The following is a 12,767-nucleotide window of genomic DNA, read 5'->3' as shown; positions in this document are numbered from 1 at the left end:
AGATCCTCAGGTTGTGTCCACTGCGCTGAGTGGCCTTCCTGATTCTTATCAGTATGACATTGAGGTTGGTGGCCATGGGTCACCCCAAGCACTATACCTTTGATCATCTTATCACGTTGCTTTTGTAGGAGGAGCAGAACCATGCAAACCGGGCTGCCTCCTTGAATACAGATCAATCCTTTGCCACTAATCAGAAAGGCAAAGGCAAGGGGGACAAGAATTTCAGCAAGCCTAAACCTAGTGCTATTACCTCATCTCCTTCTAGCTCGGGTAATGACAAGAAGAAAAAGAGATGCACCTATTGCAGCATGACATTTCAGAATGCAGAAAGCATATTGCTTCAGAGAGGAAGAAGCAGCAGAAGCGCTTGCTGTTTCAGATGCTCCTACAGCAAGTGAGCACAGCCATGACGCAGCAAATATTGCTCTTGATGATTGGGCACTTGTTATCACATGCCATAACGATCCTTCCAAGAATGATGCAGCTTTATCTATGATGTCAGAGTGGTACTTTGATAGCGGTGCCTCCAAGCACATCACCTCCTGCAATAAGCTATTTCTGTCCTTGGATGATGCAACTAAGGGGGGCATAGTTACATGTACCAATAATGCATCTTATCCGGTGAGAGGCATTGGTCAAGTGGGAAGTCACTTCAATCTCATGTGATGCAGTCACTCTTTTGGAAGTTTTGTATGTTCCAGGTATAAAGAAAAATCTGATTTCTATTTCATCTTTTATGGTTATCATTGTACCATGTATGAAATATCGAGACTTCCTTTCTTCATTGTGACTTGCTTGAGGAGGTTTATGTTCTACCTTTGAGGCTGTGGGGTCTAAAAATAAGGTATACCGGCTGCGTAAGGCCTTATATGGATTGAAGCGGGCACCTCGGGTGTGGTATGCCAAGATTCATGCGCATTTGATAAGCCTTCGTTTTCAGAACAGCACCACAGAAACAACCCTTTATGTCCGGAAGGGTGGAGCAGATTTGCTAATTTTGATTCTTTATGTGGATGGCATGCACTCGGCCATCTACAGAGCAAATTGCGATTTGCATATCTTTTTCCATGACAAATATGGGCATCCAGTTTGTTCATTTTGAGGGGGGCATTATTATGAGCCAATCCAAGTATATTGGACAGCTCTTGCATCGCTTTCAATTTGAGGATTGTAAGCTAGTTTCGACACCTAGCTTCTGTTTCTCCTCAGAAGATGCGAATGATCCTTGTTGCCACTCTTTATAAGCACGCTATCGGTTGCTTGATTTATTTGTGCCACACTAGGCCTAATCTGCAGTATGTCATTTCCTAGTTAAGCAGGTATATGCACAAACCCAGTACATAGCATTGGCATCAGTGAAACGTGTCTTCCGTTACTTCAAGGGCACACAGCATGTGGGGCTTCTGATGAGAAGTCTTCATTGGTCATGCATGCTTTTACAGTGATTCAGCTGGTTGTTACGACACAAGAGTGTCGCACAATGGCAATTATTTAATGCGTGGGGCTTTGTGCATATCTTGGTTCAAGATAAAAAGCAGCCTATAGTTGCTACTTCTACTTGTGAGGCTTAGTAGGATAGACAGTACAGTTAGTACTAGTCCTATCTAGGGTTAGTACACTTAGGACATTTAGTCTAATAGGCGAACCATGTAGACACGCTTCTACTTCCATTCTTATCCATTCTTGCAAGTACTCTTTGAGCTCTCTCCTTCCATTGCACTCCACTCCTTCGCTCTACAATTGGAATATGAGGGTCATCTCCCCAAATGTGGGCCCCTAAATGAGGAGAACATCACAGAGAGAGACCTGTAAGAAGGTATGGCCAGCATGGGCTGCCATATGGCCATGTGGTCAAGTCTAGGAGGGCAAGGGGATGCTTTGTGAGCAGCATGATGGACTCCACAAAGGAGGCATGGAGCACTGCATGTTAGCATCAGGTCCACAAGGCTGCCACATGAGCAGCTGTATAGGGCCAGCCTTGTGGACTGGGATGCCCCAGAAAAAGGCTGGTATCCAGGCTCATATGGGCCTCTTGTAGGGCGCCAAAATATGACCTGACCTGGGGCAAAGTCTGCCACCTCGGAGTCGGGGTGTGGAAAAGGCCAAACAGGCCAACTGAGGTTCAAGGCTACAAGATGGAGAGCAAGGACCAAACACATTAATCAGTACCTGGATAAGAGTTCCACGAAATGATTTAATAACAGAGCTACCAACCCTGGCACTTCCTTTCTGGTAAAGATACGGTAAGAGTTCCAAGAAATGATTTCACAGCAGGGCTACAAAGCCTGACTTGTCATATTACTGTCCCACAGTGAGCTCTAGACTTTACAAATGGAACTTCAGTAGCATATTTACTCTTATTGAATTTGTTAGAATGGCAGCGAATTAGATCCTGTGGATGCTACACCTATCCATGCAAGTGAATGTATTGAGCCCTTACCACATACCTGTACCCGTGTGTAGAGGGGTTTGAGTATTCAAATCCCAAAATCTCACTGTTGTATCGCCTGAGCCACTTGCCAATTGCTGGCCATCAGGACTAAAAGACACAGACAGGACAGCTTCTGTATGACCTGCAAAAGAATAACAAAAGCCAATGGTTTCAACGTTGCTCCTGCAGTTGAAACTATTACTATAAAATAAAAACGTCTCACTGCGCAAAAGGAGGGCATGAACCAGTCCAACATTGGCTTCATAAACCACAAAATATATATGTAAAGAGCAACTGGTAGCAAAAGGTGCAAAGACAACAAGAAAAAGATGACAAAAATGTTAATAAACATGTATTGCAGTAAAGAGCCCTTTTTTATATAAGCATTTCTCAAATATGTAAAAACATTCAGCTAACATTGCATAGCAAAGGCATTCCTGGCAAGAATTTCTTGATGCCTCAATTGAATCCTTTCGCGATAACTTTGCATAGCAAAGGCATTCCTAGCAAGAATATCTTTTCATGACAATTTTGTCAAGCTTCTATTTTCTAGGGGAAAGAGCCCCTAGATGAAGCTCAGGAATTGAACAATTCCATCTCAAAGGACATAAGATCCATATGGATATATTGTACACAGCATTTGCTGAAAACAATACTAGAACATACGATGCAAACAAGCAGCTTGAAATTAATATTTATCTACAATATTGAGTGAACACTAGTTGTATAATTACCCTATAGTCATCTAAGAACACAGCACCAAAGAGTCCATTAACAGGCTCCACGATGGAAGTCCTGCAGTGTTTCCTTGCTTCTCTTGCAAACATACAGCCACCTTGAGTTATGGTGACAGCATGTAGATCACTTGTTCAATGCTGCCGACCACTTCACCTTGTTTTAACCTTCAGAATCTGGGGTGCAGGAAAGAGGGCACACAGGCATGGAAAGTGGTCATGGAATATGTTGCTGCAAAAACACACCTTTCTAATCTTCCCTGAGGAAAGTACTTTTCCTGAGAGTAGTAGTGGCACCATTCAAGATAATAGTATGTTTTCCTATATTAAAATTACCAAAATGTTCACTTCTTTCATTCTTGACAATTTAAAGGTTCCTGGCCAAATTAGAAGGAAATGTCAAGAAAGATAAGATGCATGAAATAACTTAGAGAAAGCCTCAACACAGATGTAGCAACCTCGTATCCCAATTTTCACAGCTCTATGAGATTCGACACAAAACCACAAGCGATGGGAAAATCTACAAACTCAGAACAACACAAATAGGAGAAATTTGCATAGTGAGTCATCATGCAATCTTTTTCCCCTTTTCAAGGAAGGCAAGGTAGACTGGAACGGGGTCCCACAGGGGGAATGGGAAAAATAAAACAGAAGGGCAGCGGGGGCAGGCACCTGCTATGGTAGCTGAGCATCGAGTCACTGGTCTAATTCGAAAAACTGCCTGTGGCTGATAAACAATCCGCAGAACTTGCTCAACAGAAACTGTAAAATAATACATGAAGTTTTACAAGGCTAGTCAATATAAGCCATTAGCAATAGCACTAAAATCATTTACCTGCCTTTTGATAACAATTGTATGAGCCCGTGCAACTGCTGATAAGATGAACATGTAAATTCATAGTGACGGTTCTGACAGATATTATAGTAAGCAACTCTTCCTCAGATACAAACAGTATTATTCACGAGAAAAATGCTGGAAGAAAACTTGTCTGTGGTAACCAAAGACAAGTTTCAAACCTTTGTTTTGCAGAAGGTAGGTTCCAAGCTGCCCTACAAGCTCTTCATCGTTTATGTAGAAAGCATAAGGTACCTTTTCTTCCTGTACAAAGCACCAGTTCATCTCAGGAAGAATGCCACAGATATACCTCTTAATATTCTATTTCAACAAGACTCATATGCAGAATAGCAGAAGCAACCTAACTCAAAAGTACTTCAATGCATAAAGAGGATAAAAAGTTTCTGTCGGCACTCCGGAGGTGAAGGGCCAAGTGATGGGGTATTTATGTCACCACAGATATCTGAGTGGACCATTTAAAGACCATCATTAGCTTACAGTTGGCTTGCCTGGGAAACGGTTGCTTACCCATCAAGCAAGAAGCACAAATCTCCTGGACTATGGATGGGAAAGAGGCCGCCTACTAGCCCATTTAACAGCCTCTCACACGAAGCATCCATGTTGCTCATGCCACAACTAGCTAGAGATGTTTGCCTGAGAGTCAGTGATGTTCAATTTTTGACACACCTTTTGCAATCCATTTCTTGTCCTTATCTAAGATAGGTACAGCAAACATGAAACAAAATGTTGACCGTGGCAATATCTACTCCCTTCATTGGACAATTGAAGTTGTCTCCAACAATGAGGCATGATCTGTAATCATCACAGCGTTGCTGCTGGTCTTTGTCTTATCTTGGGACTTGTCTTTCCGGTCTTTCTTGTCAGTCGCCCCTTCGTCTAGCACTCCTTGACATAGTGTACCATCTTGATGCAACAAAAGCATTTAACCTTCTTCTTCTTCTTCTTCTTCTTGTCGAAAGATCCCTTTGGTTGATTGTCCTTCTTCGTTTAAGAACATAGCTTTCCCTCGCCATTTCCTTTTGACTTGGCATCAAATGCCTTGTTAGTGTCACCACCGTCCCACATTTCATCCCCAATTCTTTTTCACGAGTCATGCCTAGACATTTTCATCCACACTTCTTTCTCAAGTGTCATGTCTAGGGTATTGGCAAAATAGCCAGGCTCTTGAAATCTAGTTGCTCATTGACAAAGACCAACTAACCTTTAACACCTTGATCTTCACCTGTCCTTTGGATTGATCCAAGCATCAAGTAGGTCGGTCAACCCCCCTGCTAGGCCGGCTGTCCAATCGGCGTGTTTCCCTTGCCAAATCAGCCTCAAAGCATAGGCATCAGTTGCCTATAAAGGAAGCGATGCATCCTCCTATCCCAAACGTATCTCAAGGCCTTCATTCCTCCATCTAGGAGAGTAGATGGCTAGGAGCAAGTCTTGTTCCCATCACTTGGAGCACATAGTTCTCCACATCTCCCCACTCAGAGGTGTGGGTTATTGACATTCGATAGAAAAAGAGCGTCATCAATTGTTTGGAATTGTGGTGGAGCTTCTATTTCAGCCTGAATTGGCCAGTATCAATGCAAATCTACGTTGTCTTCTGTTTGACCCTAGTAGACTCTGCAGTCATTGCTTATTGACTCAAGACTCTATGCAGTTGATCTAGGAGGAATTCAGACTACAATTTCTGCATCTATCATTGGAGATTTTCTTGGCAAGACATTTTGCCCACATCTTGGTGTATTTTGCCTTGGGAATTTTGGGGTGTTCGCTCCAACATTTTCTACGTAAGGCCCTTGTGCCTTATGGTGACAATTACAGCGCTGTGCGGGAAGCACACTTTAGCACTCAGTTGTTGTGCACGCAGTTGACCTTGTGTGGTCAGAATCAGACATTTGCACTTGACTTTCGTGCAATCATTTGATTCAATCAAATTACTTAGGGTTTTTTGTTTTGCCTCAGTTGCAATGGCAAACAATGATTTTGGTATGCTTCCCCCTGTAGAGAAGGTGGATGGCATCAATCACCCAATGTAATCTTACATGTGTCTCATGTGTTGGCGGCCAAGAATTTTTGAAATATCATTGCAAGCTTTGAGGTAAGACCTCCATCATAGGCACTGGCCACTGCACTTGTCACTACAGGTGGTGGTAATGTTCTTCACACTTTATCTGCGAGCACTATTGCCCCTTTGCCTCCTCCAACTCATGAATAGTCCAAATGGGATGCCAAAGATGCACAAGCTCATGCTTTGATTGCATCGTCAGTTAAAAAGGTTGTAATCCCTCACATCAAATGTTGCAAAACAACAAGGATGCTTGGAAAAGTTGGCCTCTTTGTATCACATCCGCAAGCAAGAGTTACATACTTTCAAAAGTAGTTGGATCCTTGAATTTGGATGAGGGAGAAAGCATGGATGCCTATTTGACCAAGGTCAAGGACTTTAAAGAGCACTTTGGCCAACATTGATGAAGTTGTGCCAAAGATAGTCAGATTGTGTCCACAACACTTAGTGGATTTCCTGACTCCTATCAAGGGTCTACAACCACGTTGAGGTTGATAGCCGTGGGCAATCCAAACCATATAGCTCTAATTAGCTTGTCCCTTTGTTGCGCAGGGAAAGTAAAGTCATGCTAATCAGAATGCTCTTATCACTGGTGATCGGGTATTTGCTACCCATCACAAGGGTAGCACAACGACAACAAAATCATGTGGGAAACCCAAGCATAATTGTGGTAATACTTCGAATGCCAACAAGAATGCAGATAAGAAAAAGAAGAGATGCAATTATTGTAGAAAACCAAGTCATGTTATTTCTGAATGCAGAAAGTGCATTGAACTAGAGAAGGAGAAGAAGAAGAAGCAATCTAGCCTGCAGTTACTGATGCTCCATCTTCTGATTAGAAGGATGAATCGGCAAATGTTGCTCATCATGATTGGCCTTTTGTTGTCACATGCCTATTCCTTCTATTCATGATTCATGTATGGTTGTCTCTGATGCATGTAGCAGTTGGTATTTTGATAGTGGTTCTTCTTTGCATGATGCACCTAAGGTGACATTATGACTTGTGCCCATAATGCATCTTATGCCATAGAAGGCATTGGACAATTTGAGCTTACTGCAACATCTGGTGATCCTGCCTCTCTTTAGGATGTTTCGTATGTACCAGGAATCAAAAAATCTCATATCCATTTCAGCCATTGCTACATCCGGATATAGACATAGCTTTGATGGCTATTAGATACATTAAAGGGTAGCAAACAGGCTGAGCCTTTGTTTGAACTTGACTTCTCGTCACATGCGAGGACACCTAGTGGAGGTTGCATTGATTGCTACAGCTTGCAATGAAGCACCACTGTGTCACAAGGATGCCTTCGATTATTTTGATAGCAAGGATTGGATGGAAGCTATGAAGCATAGCTAGACTCAATTCATCAGAGTGGCACTTGAGAAATGTGTGATTTGCCTAAAGGCAAGCGTGTCTAGGCACCAAGTAGGTTTATAAACTCAAGAGGAAGCTGATGGCAATGTTGACTGCTACAGAGCCCACCTTGTTGCAAAAGGTTATGCTCAGCAGCAGGGCATTGATTTTGAGGAGACATTTGGACTCACTTCACACATTACTACCATCAAGTGTGTCAGTGCCAGAGCAGTCCCATCATTATTGGCAAGTGCATCAACTTGATATCAAACTGCCTTTCTTCATGGAGACTTGCAAGAGGAGGTGTATGTCTCTCAGCCTCCTAGTTTTGAAATCAAAGGATCTGAAAATAAGGTATGCCAGTTGCACAAAGCACTCAATGGTTTAAAGCAAGCACCCTAGGCTTGGTACATAAGATCCATACTCATCTTATCAGCCATGGTTTTCAGAACAGTCCTTTGACTGGACCTTCCACTCAGCATATTCCAGCCCTTAAGGCTGAATTACAACAGTTTTTTGCAATGACAGATTTGGCCCACCTTCACTACTACCTTGGCATTCAGTTTGCTCATGTTGGGGGGGATATTATGAAGTCAGTTCAAATAAATTAGACAGGCCTACAAAAATTTCACTTTGAGGATTGCAAACCAGCTTCTACACCCGTGCCACGTGGAGTCTGGTTTCCCTTTCCCCTAGGATGCTGAAGGCTTGACATATCTGTCACACATGGCCAAATCTTCAGTATGTTGTTTCCCAGCAGTTAAACAGATTCATGCACAGTCCCAGTACACAGAATTGGCAGGCTGAAAAGCGCATCTTCCACTACTTGGAAGGCACCCAACGTTTGGGCCCTCTTTATGGTCACGTTCTTCACTTATTCTGCATGTTTTTTCAGATAGACCAGACAAGATGTTATGACACTAGAGTGTCACATAGTGGCAATTGTTTTATGCTTGAAGCTTCATGCATCTCTTGGTTCAGCAAAGGCAGCCTGTAGTTGCTACTTCTAGCTGTGAAGTTGAGTACAAGGCAGCTTTTACAGCCAAGGTGGAATGTATACGGAAACTACTTGCAGATCTTGATGCTGTCAGACATCTCCCACCACTGTCTATAATGACAGTCAAAGTGCTTTAGCCATTGCGCACAATCTAGTGTTTCATGCATGCACTAAGCACATTGAGGTTCATTATCATTGTGTCAAAGAGAGACTATCCACCAGGGATATTCAATTGCCTTATGTTCCTACGCAAGACAATTCGGTAGATATCTTCACCGAGGCACATCCACGACCCAAGTTTGAAGCTTTTCGGCAAGCTTCACACTTCATTCCATTTATTATGTGATCTTGACATCCATGTACTTCCATAGGTTGCTATATCCTTTTGGATAAACACGTGCAACCATGGCATCAATTCCAAGTATATCTAGGCTTTTCCATAGTACTTCATGGAGGTCTGTTTATTAGGCTTAGCCCTCGGTATGGCTTCATGGCTAGTCCTACTAATTTAGGCTAGTTCTAGTATTATTTGGGACTTTAAGTCCCGTTAGTCAATGTATGACTAATAAGTCACTAGGCCTTTAAGATTAATAGTCCTAACTCTAGTTCTACATTTCTTATACTGTATCGTCGGTCTAGTTGTACTGCTGCAATATATGTATCGTTCATCTATCCTCCACTGCTGCTCCACATTTGTGTTGCTTTCAGCCGTCGCATTCTTCTCTTCATTCCTATTAGGTGATACATTGAGAGATTCATCAAATCATCAGCGATGATCTATGGAAGGTATACATTCATTGAACATGGATAGGGTAAGACTGGCAAAGGCAAGCCCAAGAAGGACAAATATGACGACAAAGAGAACTCTTTAGGTGTAGAGGACAAGAAGAAGAGGAAAAGGAAATGCTGCTATTGTGATGAGCCAGGGCATTTTGCGAAGGACTGTAGAAAGAAGAAGGGTGATAAGAAGAAGAAGCGGGTCAGCTTGGAGTCAGAGGAGTCAAAAGCCAATGTAATGATCACAGAGGAACTTTTCTTGGTGGCATCTCCCAACATTATTGAGATTAGGTATATGGACCCCAGTGTTACTGTCAAGTCTGACATTGAGAAATGGTCAAAAGAGGAGTTAGAGACCTTTGCGAAGGTAATGGACAGTGATGAGTGCGTGGAGCCGTCTTGGTGCAACCCGGTTGCTGACACAGAAGGGAATTCTTCGAGAGGAGCTAAGGACTCAGGGTCGAATGGAGGTTGTGACTTAGAAGGGGCTAACACAGGACTACACATGAAGACTTAAGGTCCAGGTAATCTACATTTATGCTTGGGATATAACTTCTCGAGTATGCTATTTGGTTGCATAACTTGCCAGACGGAGGATGGGTTGAAACAGACCCTGAGAGCATGGTGCCTGGAGGACTTGGAGCTGTTCACCCATCTTGAGGGAGACAATTGGACCTAGAGTGCTCGAGTTTGAAGGCGGGTTTGTGACTGAAGGTGGTGGTGCCATCAGGTGCTACCTTGGATGGACCTGTGTACCAGACTGGTGTGCTTGCGGAATCGGACCTGGCAAGGCAAGAGCCACTCGATGAAAAGCCAAGAAGCGACATCGACACCGCAATGATCCAGGAGGGCTACGACACGGGCGCCACTGAAGCATCTTCATCGACGGAGCCAAGATGGGTCGGTGAGAGGTCACCTCCCCAACTTTGAGCCCCTAAATGAGGAGTGCATCAGGGGGGTGGACCATAGTACAAAAGAAAGGGTTTTGGGGCTGCCACATGGACAGCACACAGGCCGCCATGTGGGCAGTGCAAAGAGAGAATACTTGGCAATGGAGAGCCTCCATGGAGGGCAGATCTGAGGGGGAAGTGCCACGTGGCTGTCCATGGGTGGAGAGAGACAGATTGCGCAGGGTTTATAGCAGAGATGGGCTGCGATGAGGCAGGGATGATGTCAGCATCTGTACGGACGTCCATGTCAGCATGTACGGACTGTTTTGGAGCAGATCCAGAGGCTGGAGGGGACCTGAACAGAGGCAGATCTGTGGCAGCATGGAAGAGCAGGAATCGTGGCTGTTTTTGGGGCCATATAGGCCTGAGAGAAGGGTGGGTTAGGGCTGGACAATCCTAGGCAAGTGGCAGCCTGCCACATGGCCAGGCTGAGCCAGCCAGCCCTCAAATAGTGTGCCTCCGTCAGGGGGAGATGTCCAGCCTACTCGGTCGGCTGAAAGGGCTGATTGGGTCGGCCCAGATTGACTTACCAGGAGGTCCATTGGGCCTCATTTTGGCATCCAGCAAACTCAGCCTTCAGAGAGCAGAAAGGAGCAGCAAGAAGAACTTTCTGTGAAGAAGGGACAGAGGAGCTGCAGACTTAGCTCAAGAAGGGGCTGACTCTAGGCTGTCTTTCAGAGCACTAAGGTGCGGGGATCACGGACAGAAAGTTTACATAAGCTCAGAGAGGAGCACGTGGGCTCAGGGATCTAGAGGTCCCAAGTAGATAGTACAAGAGCTTTTGGTAATATTAGAAGACCACAGTTTGGTGGGACTCCACATCTCTTTTGTATTGTGTCTAGTTTTGGACGGAAATATACCATTGTGGATTCTAAATCTTTCTTGGAGCAACGTCTATTTACTAGCTTGCACACACTTATGGTTGTGAAGTACACACAAGTAAAGAAGTGTTTGATTCCATAGTTAAACACTTCCGCATATATTCCTGGGGACACTCTATCAGTCTTCCACAGTGGGATACCCTCTGTAGGGATCATTTCTCACAGGATTGTCATTGGACAGATGTGAATCTCATCCCATCAGCTAAGAATTGAGGCAAGGAGAGCTGCAGGTACACCCAGAGAGCAACGGATCTATAGGTTATGCATGTTGGGGGAGGTAAAGACAGACAACGCGATTTTGTCGACCCAAAGACGCAGCGACCGCACACGATACAGAGCGGGACCATGTTGGGGTAAAGGCACATTGCCACCCTTTAAATGTTACGACCGCTATGACTGTCCTAAGACAGTCATAGGGTGAATACCTAATCCTAATAAAACCTTTGAGTTTGTGGTGTGGCTCAATGCATTCTTTACACACCCACACTCCCTAGTGTCTACTGTCTCCTACTGTTCCACTCCCCTCTTTCCCTCTCAAGTGGTATCAGAGCCTACCTCCCTCTCTCTCTCACTCCGGTCTACCCCTCCCTCTCCCCATGACTCCCCTCGGGCCTCGTGCCCTCTGTCAGCAGGCAGCACTGTAACTGCTCTCGAGTCTCAGCTCGAGCTGTGTAAAGGCTTCGGGCAGCATTCTATCGTGCGGCGGTTCTCCTTCAGCGCGGGCAGCAGCACGCGGTTCTTCAAGGGCAACAGCGAGCTCTTCAGCTCGCTAGCAAGTGACTATCGGCAGCTCCAAGGCGGGGCACAGCCAGCGCACAGCATCGGCCGCGCGCAGCCAGGCCAACTGCAAGCTGCAGCCAGGCTACACAGGCAGCTGGTCGCGACCGCGACCAGCCGCGACAGGCAGCCGGCCGTGCAGCTGTTAGCTGTCGGGTCGTGTGACCAGCAGCAGCCGGCTGCACACAGGCAGCTGACCTCCATCAGCGGGCTGTGAACAGCCGCGCACAAACCGGCCACGCACAGATCTTACTGTTCAGCCAAGGTTCGAGTGCAATTTTTTTTTTTTTGAGAATTTCGACAATTTTTTTTTTGGGGATCCGTGCCCTCGCAAGTACAAGGTACAGTAGGTACTTTGTGCAGGCACAGCAGGTACTTGCAGGTACAACAGGGACATAAATTTTTTTTTGGGGAAGAAGGAAAAGAGTGAAGAGCACTCTGCTCTTTTGCGTGGTACATGCAAGTACGCGCAGGTACAAAGTACAACAAGGCTGTTTATGCATTTCCCGAGGATTACTCAGAGTAAAACTGTGTTTTTTTTTTTGAGGTACAACAAGTACTCTCATTGTCCCTCTTGCTAGGAGGTGACCGGGGCCACAGTGTGTGGTTGTTTGCACAGTTTTTGACAGGAGATCATATGCCTTGATTTTGCAGAGGGCTTTTATGCTTTTGCTGAGTGCAAATCTCAGTTTTCGGGTGACAATTTCATAGGGCTTTTGCCTGACAGTGAATGCAGTGTATGCTTTGGGGCAGTGTGGAGCCAGGGTGCCCACATTGGTCTCGTTTTCCGCAGTGTATCAGTGACATTTCTTTGCAGGTCACATTTTGTGTACGGCACTTAGAAAATCTCAGTTGAGCCACGCTTGGCCAGGGCGCATCGAGTTTACTCGGTCCCTAACTGTCCATCGTTGACAGTGCTCAAAAGATTTTCTTTTCGGTGTTTGTACGTTG

General features: G+C 44.9%; 1 protein-coding gene across 1 annotated transcript in view; it reads right to left on the bottom strand.

Annotated features, from left to right (window-relative positions):
- LOC147899287 (WD-40 repeat family protein / notchless protein) overlaps positions 1 to 12,767 on the bottom strand; it is a 139,646-nt gene that overhangs the window by 98,495 nt on the left and 28,384 nt on the right. Inside the window, exons 2-4 of the mRNA XM_087377995.1 lie at positions 4,183 to 4,264; positions 3,838 to 3,927; positions 2,448 to 2,573 (exon numbers count right to left, since the gene is read on the bottom strand). Coding sequence (XP_087234121.1) covers positions 2,448 to 2,573; positions 3,838 to 3,927; positions 4,183 to 4,264 — 298 coding nt within the window. The remainder of the gene's footprint in view (positions 1 to 2,447; positions 2,574 to 3,837; positions 3,928 to 4,182; positions 4,265 to 12,767) is intronic.

The sequence above is a fragment of the Dipteris shenzhenensis genome, chromosome 8 (genome assembly GCF_047967505.1).
Source record: "Dipteris shenzhenensis isolate YYH24624 ecotype China chromosome 8, Dip_SZ_1.0, whole genome shotgun sequence".
In the NCBI taxonomy this organism is placed as follows: domain Eukaryota; kingdom Viridiplantae; phylum Streptophyta; class Polypodiopsida; order Gleicheniales; family Dipteridaceae; genus Dipteris; species Dipteris shenzhenensis.
This window is presented reverse-complemented; position numbering and strand designations above follow the sequence as displayed.